Source organism: Oncorhynchus nerka, linkage group LG15 (assembly GCF_034236695.1).
Source record: "Oncorhynchus nerka isolate Pitt River linkage group LG15, Oner_Uvic_2.0, whole genome shotgun sequence".
Taxonomy (NCBI): Eukaryota; Metazoa; Chordata; class Actinopteri; order Salmoniformes; family Salmonidae; genus Oncorhynchus; species Oncorhynchus nerka.
In genome coordinates this window covers 39,850,961-39,870,595 of record NC_088410.1, presented here as the reverse complement: position 1 = coordinate 39,870,595, position 19,635 = coordinate 39,850,961, and the positions used below count along the sequence as shown (strand labels likewise).

Genomic DNA, 19,635 nt, shown 5'->3' with positions numbered 1-19,635 from the left:
CCCTGAAAGCTAACACTAATAGTGTTAAATGTAACACTAAAAAGTGTCTATATTGTTCCACACTACACAGAGGTAGCTAACACCGTGTGTTATTTAACAACATCTACACTTTCTTTGCTGTGAGATAACCGCCACAATGTTGGGCTGTCGATCAATTTAGAAAAGTTGATCAAAAGCACATTTGTTTTAAAGAAAGCTTGAATTGTTGGGAAAGGGCCAGTGGTCAAGTCAGCTTAGATGGAAAAGCAATTCCCTCGGGACTGTAATCTAAAATTAACTTCAAGATAACTACAGTAAAAAGCAGTTGGAAAAAGCCCCTAATGTTCCCTTCAAAAACATGGCAGACAATATGTCTGTCCCAGACCAATTCTCTACCTCTCTCTAAGATAGCAATGGGAAATAATAATATTTGGGTAATTTTTTTGTCATATCCAAGGGTGGCATGTCATAATCAGTGCCTTGGCACACTTCATGTGGTGGCTGAGTTGGCCCTAGTCTAGTGCCTAGAATAAACTTGGTAACACTTTCTAGTGTTATAATTTACAATAAGTATATCATAAGGCATTATGCAATTTTAAGGTATGTGTGCCTCATAGAAAGTGTTACCAAATGTCTCTACTTGGCGATTTGTGTTGTTGTTGTTTTATACTACATTTGTATCCCTCTGATTATACAGCAAAATGGGTATTATCCCTATCCAAATAGTATTGTTGTTGTTGATGTTTTAACCATATTTTATTTGAATTGCATGCTCAACTTTTTAAATGCCCCAACACCCTTTTATTCCAAAGTTGAGCATTATCATTTTGACTTTAGCAATGATACACTTCCAATTCACGGTTTATTATAACCCTGGAGACAGTAAGGTTGCAGGTTGGTCTTCCTTGATTTTACAATGAAACACATTCATGTCTTCCTCTTCAGGAGAGGTGAAGGTCGAGTGTTATATGAGGTCCTCCTCTCTAAAAGGACTGAAGCCAACTGTGTACGTGCAGCCGCTCCAACAGTTCCTGTACGAGTGCCAGTATTTACCAAGCAGGTGTTCAACTCGGTTTAATATTAATCCTCATTTATTATATGCTGCTGGTGTAGAGGAATTTGTGGGTAAAGGAACACGACCTTTCGTCAGTAGCTGTTTTCAGTGAATGAGTCAAACATCAATGGGTAGTGAATTGCTGTCAACAGTTTTGATAAAGGTGTTGCTGTTTATTATCATTACAGTTCAGGTATTTCTGGTTTATGATATAGGATATATATTTCTGATTATTATGATATTATATTTATAATGTTGCATCATATGTTTAAAATCAACTCTGAATATATAGTTGTTTTAATGTTAGGTTATAGTCACTCTTCATCCTAGTATAAAAGTACATTTGATGAATGACAGCATATATGGATGAGTGTCCAAAATAGGCTAATTTCATATTGCAAATTAACAAAGCTTCATTGCGGGTCAAAACTCTTTCTATTTAATTATGAAAAGAACATTGGGGACATAAAATCATTAAATGTACCTAAGGACTTCATAACACATTCATAATTTAGGAACACATTTATAAGAAGTAAACATAACATGCTGATGTAAACAACCACTTTAACTGAAACTGAAAATATAAAATAATTAGTGGTTATAGCTGATTAATAACGATCTGAATGACAAAAACAACAGCGATTGGAAAAAACGGCACGCTTTGTTTCTACCTTTGAATGGGCCTTGCCCCCCTCAGCCGTTGGCCCTGCCCTCGTTATGCTGACGTCAGGGGTTGGGTTACTTTGGACTACGTGTGGAGTGAAGTTGAGGGGGGGTGGGGTACGGTGCGTCGGCGCCATGCGACTCGACCAGAACGACACACTGAAAACGAGAGTCAGGCAATTGGTTGTCGTGCTCAAACAGTATTTTATCTATTACCAAACCCAAAAGGAGGGCAATTCACCACGTGATTAAATAATTTAGCTGGGATGCCGCCGCTCTCCAATTTCGTTTTGTATTGTTTTAGGAGTCTTCCAAAACTTACACGGTAGCAGCGCGTCAAAGGAGCTAGGTTTAAAGGGGTGCTCGCTCTGCCTGAAGCATGGAGACGGAGAGCGCAAAGGAAAGCGCCGTCGTGACCGATTTGGACAGGGACCAGCAGTATTGTGAGCTTTGTGGAAAGATGGAAAACCTGCTTAAATGTGGACGATGTCGGAACTCGTTCTACTGTAGTAAAGAACACCAGAAATCGGACTGGAAGAAGCACAAGCAGTTTTGCAAAGAGGCCGAAAAACCTCAGTGTCAGCCGCAGCCCGAATCAACACAACAGCCCGCACGGAGTGCGAAAGGAGGGCAAGGCAAGCGGTTCAAAAAGAAAAGCACCGAGCAACAGAATGACACAGCTTCTCAGAGCACCACAAACACTGGACGTTCAAATCCGCCTGCAGATGGCGAAAGAATGAAATATTTGATCACTTCGGCAACTCGCTCGGGTAGTGTGTCTGACAGCAAGCAGACTGGGGAAGGAATTAAGCTCAGCTATAAGACCAACGGACAAACGATGTCCCCCCCGGAAAAACTGGCTATGAACTATATCGTTCCATGTATGAATAAGCACGGCATCTGTGTTGTTGACAATTTCCTTGGAGAAGAGACTGGACTGAGTATTTTGGAAGATGTGAGAGCCCTCCACAAGACTGGTAAATTTACTGACGGACAGTTGGTTAGTCAAAGAAGCGACTCCACTAAAGATATACGAGGAGACAAAATAACTTGGACTGAAGGAAGGGAGCCTGGTTGCGAGAAGATAGCCTTTCTCATGAGTCGCATGGACGACCTGGTCCGACACTGTAATGGTAAACTGGGAAACTACAAAATAAATGGAAGGACGAAAGTAAGTAAACACTGAAAGTGAGTTACACATTATTATTAGATGTTAACATATTGAAATAGTTATTTATCCTCTCCAGTTAGGACTATTTAAAAGTTATGACTCTTAAACATTTGTTTTATAATCGTAATATTGAAAACAGGAATCAAATATTTAAAAAAAATTGTAATAGTATGAATATGGTATCATATGAATTATACTATTATAAGAATATATAATACATAATCTTATAATAACATATGCCTATTCTTAATATAATAATTAAGAGTAGGCCTATACAGTGCATTTGGAAAATATTCAGACCCCTTGATTTTTCCCCCACATTTTATGTTAAACAATTTAATCAATTTTAGAATGTCTTTCTCTCCTCAATCTACACACAGTACCCCATAATGACAAAGCAAACATGTTTTTATAAAATTTAGCAAATGTATTAAAAGAAAAAAACATCACATTTTACGTATTTTTTATTTAACCTTAGCTAAGTCAGTTAAGAACAAATTCTTATTTACAATGACGACGCTGGGCCAATTGTGCACCGCCCTATGGGACTCCCAATCACGACCGGTTGTGATCCAGCCTGGATTCCAACCAGGGTGTCTGTAGTGACACCTCTAGCCCTGAGATGCAGTGCCTTAGAACGCTGCGCCACTCAGGAGCCCAGTAATTCAGACCCTTTACTCAGTACTTTGTTGAAGCACCTTTGGCAGCGATTACAGCCTCGAGTCTTCTTGGGTATGACCCTACAAGCTTGGCACACCTGTATTTGGGGAGTTTCTCTCATTCTTTTCTGCAGATACTCTCAAGCTCTTGTCAGGTTGGATGGGGAGCATCGCTACACAGCTACTTTCAGGTCTCTCCATAAATATTCGATTGGATTCAAGTCCAGGCTCAGGCTGTGCCACTCAAGGACATTCAGAGACTTGGCTGTGTGCTTAGGGTTGTTGTCCTGTTGGAAGGTGAACCTTCACCCCAGTCTGAGGTCCTGAGCCCTCTGGAACAGGTTTTCATCAGGGATCTCTCTGTACTTTGCTCTGTTCATCTTTCCCTTGATCCTGCCTTTTGGCAAACTCCTTAAAGGCCTGATTGGTGGAGTACTGCAGAGAGGATTGTCTTTCCGGAATGTTCTCCCATCTCCACAGAGGAACTCTTGTGTTCTCTCAGAATGACCATCAGGATCTTGGTCACCTCCCTGACCAAGGCCCTACTAACCCGATTGCTCAGTTTGGCTGGGCGGCCAGCTCTAGGGAAGGTTCTTGGTGGTTCCAAACATCTTCCATTTAAGAATGATGGAGGCCACTGTGTTCCTGGGGACCTTCAATGCTGCAGACATTTTTGTTCTGACATGAACTGGTCAACCGTGGGACCTTATATAGACAGGTATATAGACAGGTGTGTGCCTTATAATGTCCTATCAATTGAATTTACCACAGGGGGACTCCAATGAAGTTGTAGAAACATCTCAAGGATGATCAATGGAAACAGGATGCACCATAGCTCAATTTCAGGTCTCATAGCAAAGGGTCTGAATACTTATGTAAATAAAGTATATTTATTTTTAATTAGCAAACATTTCTAAAAACCTGTTTTCGCTTGGTCATTATGGGGTATTGTGTGTAGATTGAAGAAAAACATGAATTTCATACATTTTAGAATAAGGCTGTAATGTAACAAAATGTGAAAAAAGTCTAGGGGTTTGAATACGTTTCGCATGCACTGTATGAACAAGAATATGAAAGTATTGTAGCGAATTCTGAAAGTAGCCCTGATATGACTAGAACCGTAGTCTGCAGCTGTGAGGCTTGTTGGACGTACTGCTAAATTCTTTCAGCGACATTGGAGCCAGTTTATGGTAGAGAAATTAACATTAAATTCTATGGCAACAGCTCTGGTGAACATTCTTGCAGTCGGCATGCCAATTGTCCCCAGCACAAGGTGCACCTGTGTAATGATCATGCTTGTTTAATCAGCTTCTCACCTGTCAGGTGGATGGATTATCTTGGCAAAGGAGATATGCTCACTGACAGGGATGTAAACAAATTTGTGCACAACACTTTGTATGGAACATCTCTGGATTTCTTTATTTCAGCTCATGAAACATGGGCCAACACTTCACATGTTGCGTTCATATACTTTTTCCAGTGTAAATAGTAAAGTACAGACCCCCCCCCCCCCCAAAAAAAATACTTAATTAGTACTTTAAAGTAATTTTACTTAAGTACTGTAAACCACTACTTGAAACAAAGCAGAATCAGTGTTACTCACAATAAAATGACTTGATGCTTGTTAAATTGTTAAATTAATTAAATATTAGTCTTAGTAAATGTAGCTGTTACTACGATATGCTACTTTCCATATGCTAGGATATTTTAGTTACAGGACAAAAAAAACTGAGAGAACGGGGTATTCCCTATTACTGAGGAGTCCAGATTCTCTTTCCTTCCACCACCACCTCCCTTTTTTTTGTAGGGATAATAGAGCTCTGTAGTCCTAACATAGGTTTTTCAGTATATTTATGAGGAAAGTGGTGGCGGGGGCAAGATTTGATCCCATGCAGTTATTGGCCATGTGTGCTTAGTGGACTACTGTGCCACTGTGCCACACACCCTAACAACCTCTCACTCTTAACACTAGAACCGCTGGGCTTTGAGGGACCCCCCTTCAAGCTAATAAGAAGTCATTCTGACTGCAACGTTCTGACAGTGTAATTTATATATTTCATATATGCTATCGCAAACAAATATTATTTGGTTGTGTTTATGAAGGCCTTGGGTAACATTAGAATAGAATTGTTATTTTATTTCAAATTTAAAAAATTAATTAGTTTATAACAGAAAACACCCAAATAAACTGTATGCTATATGTAAAAACAGAAAACACCCAAATTCAAGTGTTAAATCAATTTTAATTGGTGAATTGCCACTGTTACAACAGTGAAACAGAAAGGATATGTGTTCAAACACAGTAACAGCTTCTGTTTATAATGACAAAATTAATAGCCCAACCACCAAGACACACGGTCAGCAAGACGTGTGGTCAGATGATGAAAACATCAGTAGGCTAAACATCAGTATAAGCACCAAGTGGCCTTGATAAATAGTGAAAAATCATAACAAAAGCAATAATGGCATTATAATGAATGTGTCTATGACTGCAGTCATGACAGCAGTGTGTGTCTTCACGCAATGGCACAAATCTTCGTAACTTTCACTTGCTTGGCACACTGACGTACAGTGCAGTCGGAAAGTTTTCAGACCCTTTGACTTTTTCCACATTTTTGTTACTTTACAGCCTTATTCTAAAATATATATATTTTAAAATTCTAGACATTTTTGCAAATGTATTAAAAATATAAAGATACCTTATTTACATAAGTATTCAAACCCTTTGCTATGAGACTCAATTCAGTTCAGGTGCATCCTGTTTCCGTTAATCGTCCTTGAGATGTTTCTACAACTTGATTGGAGTCCACCTGTGGTAAATTCAATTGATTGGACATGATTTGGAAAGGCACACACCTGTCTATATAAGCAAAAACCAAGAAATGAGTTCGAATGAATTGTCCGTAGAACTCAGAGACAGCATAGATCGAGGCATAGATCTGGGGACGGGGTACCAAAAAATGGCTGCAGCATTGAAGGTCCCCAAGAACACAGTGGCCTCCATCCCTCCAATACATTTTTATAGAATGTTTACAAAAATAGATAAGATAATGCTACCATGGAAAGGCAAATACCTTTCTATTTGTGGAAAAATCACCATGATTAACTCTTTAGTCATGTCCCAGTTTACCTATTTGTTTATGGTCTTGCCTACACCTAATGAACAGTTTTTTTATTAAATGGAGAGAGAAAAAAGATTCCATTTTATTTGGAACGGCAAGCCAGAAAATAATTAAAACCGGCCTATTTATATAATGAATATGAATTCGAAGGACAGAAATGAATAAATATTAAAGCATTAGACCTCTCACTAAAGGCTTCAGTCATACAAAAGTTATACTTAAATCCAAATTAGTAACAATGTCTCGGTTCAAGAAAGGCCTTTTCCCCTTTATTCTGATTACAACTTCACTTTCTGATATTTGAAAAGGAAATAATCTCCCAAATATTGCTATTTTAAAACCACCATATAAAGTTGGTTGCAATTTAAATTTTATCCACCAGAAAAGACAGAACAAATAATACAACAAATACTGGTTAAACTCAAATATACTAATTGATAAAAAACTTTTTTCGTTTTTAATTTAAAAAAAAGGCAATCTTCGTAAATTATATCATAAATACGACTGGTAGAGTTATGTCATACATACTTTTTTCTGGGTGTTCGTCAGCTCATGTTTTTATTCATATATGCAACTAACAAAAACATATGTAAATTTCTGCTCGACCCAAAATTACAACCAACTAATTGCAGCATTACCACAAAAATGTAAGAGGAAAGGGGAAAGAGTAAGTAACTTGTTTGTCGGCCCTGCATTAAAGACCATATTTGGTTAAAGAAAATAGTGATAAATAAAAAAGTATACCAGTTTCATTTAATGACCCAAAAATTGGCAGCCGTGCCATATAGACTGCAAAGTAGATGGGAAGAGATTTTTCCATGGCACATGGTTTATGAACTGATACGCAAAATGAGGCCGGATTCAAAACGTATATATTTTTCAATTTAAATTATTATACAACATTCTTGCAATCAATAGAATGTTATTTATATGGGGGATACAACTTTCCCAGCTCTGCAGATTTTTGCTGTGAAGAGGCAGAATCATTAGATCATTTGTTTTGGTACTGTCCATATGTAGCTTGTTTTTGGTCATAGATCCAGGAATGGCTGAAGATTTGCAATATTTACCTGGAGCTAACGCTGCAGATAGCACTACTGTGCGATCTGAAAAGTCATAGTCAATCGATCAATAATATAATAATACTTTTACAATCGGTAGAAACAATGAGAATAGAAAGGTTCAGAACTTTCATGAAACATCACAGCGCGGTTGAAAAATATATGGCAAATTGAAATCCAATAAGGATGGTGTTAAGAGATGGATGGGAGGTTTTGAATGGAGCTGAAGGTTGGGACTAATAACAAGATAACCAATGTAAAACATACTGTGCCCGGAAAACGAATATAGGTTGAGAACTTTTTTTTAAAGAGCACAGTTTGAGAGATATGGCAAATAAAATGGGCATCAGAAATAGATGGAAAAGGTTGAGGGTAGAGGAAGGACTGGAGTAAAAACAAACAAAATAGAAATATTGTAAAATAGACTGGCCATAAAATGTATATAATATGTATAAGATGAAAAAACAGGCGAGTGTTGTTGTTCACTAGTTTGCACCAATTGTGGGAGGGGTAGTAGGGTAATAAAGGGAAATGTATATAAAAAATATGTAGTGTGTGTGTGTGTGTGTATTTTCAAAAATTATATGGGGGATTGGGAATTATGCACTGACGTACAATTGATGGAAGCTACAATCTATCTGCAAAAAAAATACCAACTATTTGGCCCAAATGCCAAGCGTCACGTCTGGAGGAAACCTGGCACCATTCCTACGGTGAAGCATGGTGGCAGCATCATGCTGTGGGGATGTTTTTCAGCGGCAGGGAGATTAGTCAGGATCATGGGAAAGATGAACTTAGCAAAATACAGAGAGATCCTTGTTGAAAACCTGCTCCAGAACGCTCAGAACATCAGATTGGTGCGAAGATTCACTTTCCAACAGGACGACAACCCTAAGCACACAGCCAAGACAATTCAGGAGTGGCTTTGGTTCAAATTTCTGAATGTCCTTGAGAGGCCGGGACTTGAACCTTATCGAACATCTCCGGAGAGACCTACTAATAGCTGTGCAGCGACGCTCCCCATCCAACCTGACAGAGCTGGAGAAAAGAATGTGAGAAACTCGCCAAATACAAGTGTTTCTAGCTTGTAGCGTCATACCCAAGCAGACTCGATGCTGTAATTGCTGCCAAAGGTGCTTCAACAAAGTTTCTTTATTTTTACTATTTTCTACATTGTAGAATAACAGTGAAGACATCAAAACTATGAAATAACCATTATGGAGTAATGTAGTAACCAAAAAATATATTTTTTGAGATTCTTCAAAGTAACCACCCTTTGCCTTGATGACAGCATTGCACACTCTTGGCATTCTATCAACCAGCTTTGTGAGGTAGTCAGTTTGAATGCATTTCAATCAACAGGTGTGCCACGTTAAAAGTTCATTTGTGGAATTTCTTTCCTTCTTAATGCTTTTGAGCCAATCAGTTGTGTTGTGACAAGGTAGGGGTGGTAGAAGATAGCCCTATTTGGTAAAATGGAAATTATGGTTAGAAAATAGTAAATATTAAGAAAAACCCATGAATGAGTAGGTGTGTCCAAACTTTTGACTGGTACTGTATTAAAGTTGATAAAAAAACATGTTTTTGCTTTGTCATTATGGGGTATTGTGTGTAGATTGAGGGAACAAACAATTTATTCAATTTTAGAATGTCTGTAACGTAACAAAATGTGGAAAAAGTCAAGTGGTCTGAATACTTTCCGAATGCACCGCACCTTTGTTTGGTTGTAATGCATAATAGTCTTCGGTTCTCTCTTTGTTGTGTCCCCGTCGTCTTGTCATTCTTCAGACATATTGTGGAGTACAATGGCTGTGCAAGTGCCTTATTTTGCACAGAGGGAGGGATCTCCCACCTCACTTTGTTCACGGTGCCTGCCAATGACAGTGGAGTAAAGAAATTGTCCATGGTGACATAGCTCCCCTTGCCAACCCTGATATAGGGTACATGCCATTTTGTAGATTATAATTAGAACAGATCAATACAATAGAATGGCCCATCCTGTTCTTCATTCACAATTGGCAGTTACATAATTATGCATCTTTCTCTTGCTCATCAACCCATTCATACTCTTTTACCCCCAATCATACTTTACTTCATTTATTTAATCTGTTTTTATATGTGTGAAATTAGTTCCGGTATAGTTCAGGTTTAGCTCCGAGGCAATTTATTGGGGTGATTATCAGCTGGGCACTGCACTTTCAACTGTCGGGAAAAGGAGGGCCAATGGGGAATAACCATTCACTCCAGTTCTGTTTGTGATAATACGATTCTAACATCGACAGTGTGTTATATATACTTATTTAGGAAAAGTCAAGAACGGAGGGGCGACGGGCATGACTTAAAAAATGGCAGAATAATACAAATGAAATTCATGGGCAGTCAAAAGTGTTAATCCTAAAACCGATAGAAAGGATTCAGCGATGGCTTGCCACTGACAAACAAGATTATACATGAATCTGGGAATGACGGCCAATCGCTCATGTCCAACTAACGGCAAGGATGCGGTAGACACCTGTGGGTGATGGTCGACCACTGACGGTGTTGGACCGATTGTCGGTTCCGAAACGTCCCCTACTTTATGACTGAGTTCCTGCCCGACTTTATCGCTAGCGCCCCACCTCGTCAACAGCCAGTGAAACTGCAGGTCGCCAAATTCAAAACAGAAATCCCATAATTAAAATTCCTCAAACATACAAGTATTTTACACCATTTTGAAGATACACTTGTTGTAAATCCAGCCACAGTGTCCGATTTCAAAAAGGCTTTACGACGAAAGCACTCCAAACGATTATGTTAGGTCAGAGCCAAGTCACAGAAAAACCCAGCCATTTTTCCAGCCAAAGAGTGGAGTCACAAAAAGCAGAAATAGAGAGAAAATGTATCACTAACCTTTGATGATCTTCATCAGATGACACTCATAGGACTTCATGTTACACAATACATGTATGTTTTGTTCGAAAACGTTCATATTTATATCCAAAAATCTGAGTTTACATTGGCGCATTATGTTCAGTAGTTCCAAAACATCCGGTGATTTTGCAGAGAGCCACATCAATTTACAGAAATACTCATAATAAACATTGCTAAAAGATACAACTGTTATGCATGGAATTTTATATCCACTTCTCCGCTGTGTCAGATTTCAAAATAACTTTACGGAAAAAGCACACCATGCAATAATCTGAGTACAGCGCTCCGACAACAAAAACAAGCATACAGATATCCGCCATGTTGTGGAATCAACAGAAGTCAGAAATAGCATTATAAATATTCACTTACCTTTGATCATCATCAGAATGCACTCCCAGGAATCCCAGTTCCACAATAAAAGTTTGATTTGTTTGATACAGTCCATTTATGTCCAAATACCTCCTTTTTGTTTGCGCGTTTAGTACACAATCAAAACTCATGAGGCGCGAGCACTAGGTCCAGACGAAAGTTCAGACGAAAAGTTATATTACAGTTCGTAGAAACATGTCAAACGAAGTATAGAATCAATCTTTAGGATGTTTTTATCATAAATCTTCAATAATGTTCCAACCGGAAAATTCCTTTGTAGAAATGCAACGGAACGCAAGCTAACTCTCACGTGACCACGCGTGGTCAGCTTATGGCACTCTGGCAGACCTCTGACTCATTCAGCTCCCATCGCATAGAGCACCATTAAATCCATGATTAAAAATTGTTGAAAATATGGCACCACAACAAACCTACTAAGAGAGGGCCGCCCACCAAAACTCACAGACCAGGGCATTAATCAGAGCTACAACAAAGAGACCAAAGATGACCCTGAAGGAGCTCCACAGCGGAGATTGAAGTATCTGTCCATAGGACCACTTTAAGCTGTACACTCCACAGAGCTGGGCTTTACAGAAAAGTGTCCAGAAAAAATCCATTGCTTAAAGAAAGAAATAAGCAAACACATTTGGTGTTTGCCAAAAGTCATGTGGGAGACTCCCCAAACATATGGAAGAAGGTACTCTGGTCAGATGAGACTAAAATTGAGCCTTTTGGCCATCAATGAAAACGCTATGTCTGGTGCAAACCCAACACCTCTCATCACCCCGAGAACATCATCCCTACAGTGAAGCATGGTGGTGGCATCATGCTGTGGGGATGTTTTTCATCAGCAGGGACTGGGAAACGGAATTGAAGGAATGATGGATGGCGCTAAATACAGGGAAATTCTTGAGGGAAACCTGTTTCAGTCTTCCAGAGATTTGAGATTGGGATGGAGGTTCACCTTCCAGCAGGACAATGACCCTAAGCATACTGCTAAAGCAACACTCAAGTGGTTTAAGGGGAAACATTTAAATGTCTTGGAATGGCCTAGTCAAAGTCCAGACCTCAATCCAATTGAGAATCTGTGAACCCATCCAACTTGAAGGAGCCGGAACAGTTTTGCCTTGAAGAAAGGTCAACAATCCCAGTGGCTAGATGTGCTAAGCTTATAGCGACATACCCCAAGAGACTTGCAGCTGTATTTGCTGCAAAAGGTGGCTCTACAAAGTATTGACTTTGGAGGGGTGAATAGTTATGGACGCTCAAGTTCAGTTTTTTTTGTCTAGTTTTTTTCACAATATAAAATGTTTTGCGTCTTCAAAGTGGTAGGCATGTCGTGTAAATCAAATGATACAAACCCCCCAAAAATCAATTTTAATTCCAGGTTGTAAGACAACAAAATAGGAAAAATGCCAAGGGGGGTGAATACTTTCGCAAGCCACTGTATAGCCATCTGATGCCCAAATGCACAGTCAATGACATGGCACACAACCGTTGGTACACATCTAGTCGTGAGATCAGTCTTCACCCCTCCACCCGACAGGACTGTACTATGGTTACAATACAGTACTGTGTTATTCATCCAGTCTATCCACACACACCAGCTGAATCACGCTGCTAGTATGCACTCATTAAGCCTAATCTCTTGACAAACGTTGAAGTCTTAACCATTCTATGTACAGTGTTGGTGTGTACTGTTAAACGGTTGACCGGTGATGTAAAATAATTCAATGCAAAGCTATTCGAATACCTTTTACTGAGCTGTATGGAGAGCAATGCAAGCGTAATTGCTGCCCTGCTCATGTCCCCTTGACTTTCGGATGTGTAGTGGACCTTGGCGCCTCTCTCACCAGCTGTTAACGGCACTCTACTGCCAAACTCTCATGGTTTATCATTACTTCATTCCACAATCTGCCCCTGTCGAGAGGACTAGTTCACTAAGGTATGCATCTGTTGTGGCCCCTATAGGTTCTTGCCAGGGGTTCATTGCAAAGTCCACAGGCCCACCACTCAAGCTCAACACATGGGGCCCACCCCCTCTTAACACACACAAACTCAATGTTTTGAGGTTTGAAGATGTACCCAAAAAGTTGCTGTGATGTGCACTTATCTTCAGTTAGGAATCTGCTCAATAGGGGTTTAAAGGTAGAGGCTCAGCCAAACTGCTGTGTATCATCTCTCTCTATTGTTCTGAACTCTCTGATATAAAAACTTGAGACCATTTCTTTAAACAGGGACTTCCTGGCAGGCTGCACCCTATGCGACTGATAGGACGTATTTGAGTCATCCATCGCCAGGACGACCTTCACATTTCCTGCATGTGAGGAACACCCCAGCTTTGGGCCCTTACTTGTGTTGTGTTTTAGAGGACAATTGCCTTAAAGATACACTTTGGAAGTTTAGTTCTCATTGTTTAAGTCAAATTGTGGCTTGGATGTTGGCTGCATGTTTCATATGCATATTATACGTTAATACATGCATTTCCTGTTTTCACACAAATCCATGAAAAAATATTGGGGAAACAATGTATGCTTTTGCTCATGGTTGTGAAAAAGGTCACTCTGTCCAATGAGGTCATTTCTGGACAATGGGCGATTTCAGTCCATTTAGGGTACCCCTTTGGCTCAAGATCACCTTCCGGCAGATATTACATATAGCCTCTTTAAGTTATTAGACCAATAGAGAAAAAAGACACTGATGTAACTGCCATTTTGTTTGGGGGTGTGTCTCTGAACCCTTTGAGCTGCTGTAGTTCTCTCAACTCTGTTGGCTAGCAAGGTGACTGAGTTTGTTCTGTCACAGCTGTGAAGAAGGACGACCCCTGATAGATCAGTGACTGTTTGGACGTAGATTGGATTGCTTCCCTTATCAGTCTATATACACAGACAGACATTTGCATGAAGCTCAACTTTGTCTGCCATGGAAAACAGTGGAGCTCTGCTTGCTTGTAACGCAAGCTCCGGATTCTATGAACTTTACTGATGGGTGTCTATCCAAACAAACAACTTCTAAACTACCCAGAGAATGTTGCTTTTGGAACCCGGACATGCTCCGTGTCTTGATGTATCTTCTGTCTGTAATGATTGGTTCTGTGGTTGACATGGGGAATGCAAAAAGCAACATTTCACTACAAGAAAAGCCTGGCTTTTGTGTTAACTAAAATTGGTATCTGGTGTCAAGATCTCAAAGTAATATGAAATTACAGTAATTCTACACTGGAAACAACACTATGGTATGGGGTTAAAGGAAAACAATCATCTCCCTAGAGTACAGATAGGGCTTTCAAGTGAAATTTGATAGGAAGTAATCCGCCCTGCAAGCTTAAATAGTGGCTTGTTTATTTTCTATAATAATTTGACGTTTGCCTCAGTCGTTAGTTTGTGAGAAGCAGACTAGTGTCCAGGCTTGAAGGTTTCGTTTTAAAATTTTCCGGGTGTTAGGCCTAAACAGTAGGAAAATAAACAGACTGGCCATGATATTGTGTGCCATATCCGCTAACAAATTGGGGGGGGGAACGATCATTATTGTTTCCTAATTGATTGTTTTCCAGTGGTCCTGGGACTTTGCACAAATGCACTCTGTCAAGGTCTTAAAGAACAAGAAAATGTCCCCTTTCCATGATTGCAAGGCTTGGACTTATTTGCCCGAAAAAATTGTACATCAATGTTTTTTGTCCCTTGTCACTATTTTGAAATATACATTTGTCACCGAAAGTGTTGGGTGCCTAACACGCTAAAGTTGTCTCGATTGATGGACTTTGACATTTTAAAATGTGGTTCATTTATCAACACTTTTCAAAGTTAATTTAACGTTTTTCCGGGTAATTATATGTACATGTTGAAAGTGTTTATTTAAGCACTGTGGGTGTTAAAATTGCTTAGGAGATTTTCCTGTGTACTTTCCTGTTTGACAATTCAAAGGACATGTCAACTGCAATTGATAGACTTTTGTACAAATTCAAGGAAATTGGCAACAGTTCAATGCAGCTGGTCCAGTTTCATCTGTCAGTTTGCTCAGCCGTGTCATCTCCTTGTGGCCGTGCACTACAACAGGATGTTTGAGAAGCGCCAAAGCAGCACTTCCTGCAGACACTGATACGGGCAACAGGGCCATACTGGTTTCTCTGACCTTTAGCACAATAGCATGTTAGCACCTACTAGACAATGAGGAAATGCTCAAGTTACTAGGCAAATAATTGTACACTACCCCTTTCCCCTTAACATGGCCCATTGCATTCATTTGGGATCCACCTGTGCTCCCTAAAGAATCTTACTTATGAGGACCTACAAAATGCAGTGGTCCACACATGGTAATGGGAAAGCTATGGCATAATTCCTCCTGGTTGTGTATACTGGTTGTCTCAGGCCTCATAAAAATTCCAAAAACCTTTGGTGAGTTACTGGCTGGCTGCTTTAGGATTGTTTGAACCTGTCCTGGCAGTTTCCCCACCATTTTTATTATGTCTAGGAAGCGCTATTGATTCATTTAGGGGCTTTTTTGGACGGGCAGCGATGCAATGGGTTGACCCTCACAGGCTACAGGCTAAAAGCTAAAACAGCAATTTAGGGAATGTCAACAAAACAGGCTGAGCTCTCTAGTGAGACACATAGATGGTTTATCCAGGGTTGTGTTCACTAGTCCATAAACTGTGGAAAGCTGACCAATACCGGGATGGACTACGTGGACTTGGCCAATAAGAAATACGCACAACTTGTTGTAACAAATTCTTACAGTAGTGCAATTCTCTTCCCTGATCTTGGGGGACCCATAGCTTTTGCACACTCAAGCCCCTGATAAGTTGAACGTGGTGTGTTTAGCGCTGGGATAGAACAGAAATGTCCACACCCTGGGTGGGTCCCCAGGACCTAAATTGTAGAACACTGCCATAAAGAAGAGCATATTTATCGACTTTGATTGAATATTGCAGGCAATTTCAAACGTGGATGAGTTGCTTCGTGATCTAAGTGAAGTTGCATTGAAAGAGTGAAAACGGTTGCTTTTTAAACAGCTGCTTTATATAAATCCAGCTTAAGTTATAAAACAGTGCACATCCTTCTTGAAAGTCAGTCTCACTTTAAAAGGTCACTTTGAAGGCAGTTCAGGTCCTTCATCTCAAACACTAAATGTCTGTCAGACAGTAACTCATGTAGCGTAAACTGCACACTGCGGGGGTTGTGCATGACCCATCTCAATCCTCAATTGGCTCGCTAACCTCCCTCTCTTGACCATAACACATGTGTTTACTCCAACACCGGTTGAGCCTGGCCTGGATGCTCTTCTAGTGCCAGGGCTAGTCCCCACTCCCCGCTAGAGGAACAGCAGCCAGCTAGAAGACAGACAGACAAGCAGCATCACGCACCGCACGTAGCACGATCATTAAAAGAAAGCCTGTCTGGATGGGCTCCAGCTGCCGACACAGCCACCGCTGAGTTTAGATCAGTTCAGCCACTCTTCACCCTGAAGTAGGCTTGGGCAGTATACCATTTATAGCATATACCGCAGTGGAGGCTGCTGAAGGGATAACAATAAATCACAATAATGTCTGGAACGGAGTGAATGGTATGGCATCAAACATGGAAAGAATGTGTTTGATGTATTTGATACCATTCCACTAATTAGGCTCCAGCCATTACCACGAGCCTGTCCTCCCCAATTAAGGTGCCTCCAACCTCCTGTGGTATACCGGGGTATTGAAAAAAGCAGCAGGATGTTTTTTTTTCAATACCATCTAAACTATGAAGTTTTTCACTAATATTTGTAGCTAACTTTTAACCATTTCACACGTACCAACAAACGGATGTGATCATCCTACAGTGGTCCCTGTTGCGTACGATCATACCTCTTGATTAGAACGCTTATTTTGAACGTCCATTTTCGATTGACACAACAATCAGCATCTGAGCTGGCCACATTTTTTCCCCACAAACATTTTGCACAAACACAGTCCTTACAAAGTTATGTCCAGAATGTGACCAGTTTATTTTTGGATGGAATGATCAGACGTTCACGGAAGTAGGTACAGCATAACACAATCATCCGAACTAGAAAAATGTAGGCTACATTTGTTCTGGCGCTAACTGAGGAAAGATTAAAGTAACACAAGCGGTCATATTTTTATAACTCTCGGCTGATAGAAACTACAATATGAATTAGCTAATAGCAATGACTATTTATAATTAATCACATCACGGGTGAGCTCACCACTGATCAAAATAATTGAGTAAAACACTTTCTATGAAGTAATCTGACGATGGGTAGTTTGTGCGCACCGCCTTGCTTTTTCTTTTCTTCCTCGCATCAACCACAGATAATAGGAGACAATATGAGTTTGGTCGGTTTATAGTACAACCTTCAAAAAAGTATTTTTTTTTCACACATCATAGGTGTCCATTGCAATAAATGCAATAATCGGGATGCATTATTTGTCAGTAGTACTTGAAAACAGGTGAATAAAACTGTAAATACATTATGCTCCATACATACTTACATGGATAGATACTGTATGCGCCTACAGTAGAAACGGCAACACGATATACAAAAAAAAATAAGGAACTTACTTTGATAGGAACGCACACATGTCCCAACGTTATTATTTGTAAGGAAAACAACAAGGAAGGCAAAGCGAGCGCCAGCAATAGAATTTTCCAATTCTTGCAAGACTGCGCAAATATATGCATACTTGATCTGCTCAAACATGAGTTAAGTTTATCCGGCTCAGTAAAGCCTCAAACATAAATTGTCCGCAATGCTGAAATGGGCTACTTCTATGTGAATTAATGGGGAGGTGGAACACACCTCAATTCAAACTGTTCTTAAAAAATACAATTCGTTAGAAAATAATTTCAAATTGACAAGTTTAAACATAACCTATAGATAATTAGCAGGCAACGCGTGTTAACTGTCCTGTTGCGTAATAATCACATTTAAGAACAGTGAGTGCATTCTGACATCACGTGCATAAAACAACTCACGACGGGGCGACCGTCAGAGAGATTTGGAACTCACTTGGGAAAAGGTTGTAAGTTCATACCTGCAGTCAACTTGTGTTACACGTTAGGAGATAAAGCAGATTGCGTTCTTAATTTCACCTGTGACATTATTTTACATTATGAAGCTTACCGTAGTTCCCCAGAACATTTGAGCCAGTCGCGTGTTTGTTTTTAAATAGCACAGCAGGAACCTGTATGTCCATAGCGTTCTATATCTATCGTTGTGTTGCGAACACATGAGGTAATGCAATTCACTACTAATGGCTTTCTGCCAGAAGTCAAACATTCTGGATGAGTTATCTGCACAGTTACAATTGTATCCCTGTGCTTCATATTAGCATTTTTTTCCTCCTCCTCTGTTCTTTTTCCATCTGCTCGGTTTACACATGCTGCTCTTTCTTCAGAAAAGCATGCGTCACATCTTTATTTGCACAATTCTCCTAGTTCACTTTAGCTTGTAAATGTAAACTCACTGAAAAATGACATTCGGTAGCTACTAACTTGTATAGCTTTATGAGCTGGATTTCCTTGTCTTTGCAATTAGTTTGTTTGTTTTTCACTCGTTAGCAGTTAGCTAACAGTGTCTGTGATTTTGCTATTAGTTTGTGCTTATTTTGTAAGCATTTTGACAATAGCTCCCCTTGTGCTCCCCTCCCCTTGTGTTCTATGCCGGTAATATCGTAAATCTCGGGATGAGAGAAGGACGGTATGAAAATCTGGATACTACCCATGCCTCTGGAGGTGGCGTGGTGTCAGAGATCGAGTAGGATGAGAGAGTGTGAAACATCACTCACACACACAAACACACTGAGGTGCATTCACACAGACACACACTCACTTTCAAACGTTGAACCATGCAATTACACAGAAAGACTGAAACATGCACAGACACCCTCACCTTCAGACACACAAACACAGGAATACTCAGACACCGATACACTCACTCAGATACTCTCACTCCAAGTGTGCAAAGACTGGAGTGTTGAAGCCCATTATGTGCAATGCCTATAAGTGCAATATAGCCTATTCCATTTGTGTGGCCTTATACAGTTCAGATCTGTGACACATTTATGCATTGTGCCTACAGTAAGCGAGTACCTCGCTCCAATACATGTCTATTGCATTACACATACATTGGCTTTGTCACGTCTGCTTGCAGCAGTGCGGTATAAAATGTAACTGATCACCATCAACTTTATTAACATAAAACATTCATTAAACATCTGGAAAATAAAGTAATAAGAGCAGCAATTTCAGGTCACAGTTAACAAATTACCCTCAACCCCCTATAACAGTCTTGTTATGCATATTAAGTGCTTACAGTATGAGATGTTTCTTGCTGTTTTGTAGGCCACTGTTGTCATAATATGGTATGCGTAGGGTTGCAAAACGTTTAATCAATTCCCCGGTTTTTCCAAAATCCCTGTTGATGGATTCCTGGATTCAGGAGCGAAAAAGCAGGAAATCCGTAATCCCCCAACCAGGATTTCTAGAAAACCAGGGAATTTATTGAAAGCTTCCTGAATTTTACAACCCTAGGTTTTGTATGGGCACTGCCTGTATAAAGGTGGTATGGCTGCCAACCTTTTTTCTCCATTCACCTGCCCTCTCTTAATGGGGGCACTTGAGAAATTGCTCTTGCACAGAGCTGATAG

At 39.9% G+C, this 19,635-nt stretch overlaps 1 protein-coding gene across 1 annotated transcript in view; it reads left to right on the top strand.

Moving 5' to 3' along the window:
- The first annotated feature begins 1,798 nt into the window (after positions 1-1,798).
- The window catches only part of LOC115142643 (egl nine homolog 1-like), a 36,512-nt gene continuing 18,675 nt past the window's right edge, over positions 1,799-19,635 (top strand). Inside the window, exon 1 of the mRNA XM_029682250.2 lies at positions 1,799-2,867. Within this exon, the coding sequence (XP_029538110.1) occupies positions 2,076-2,867 (792 nt within the window). The 5' untranslated portion in view covers positions 1,799-2,075. The remainder of the gene's footprint in view (positions 2,868-19,635) is intronic.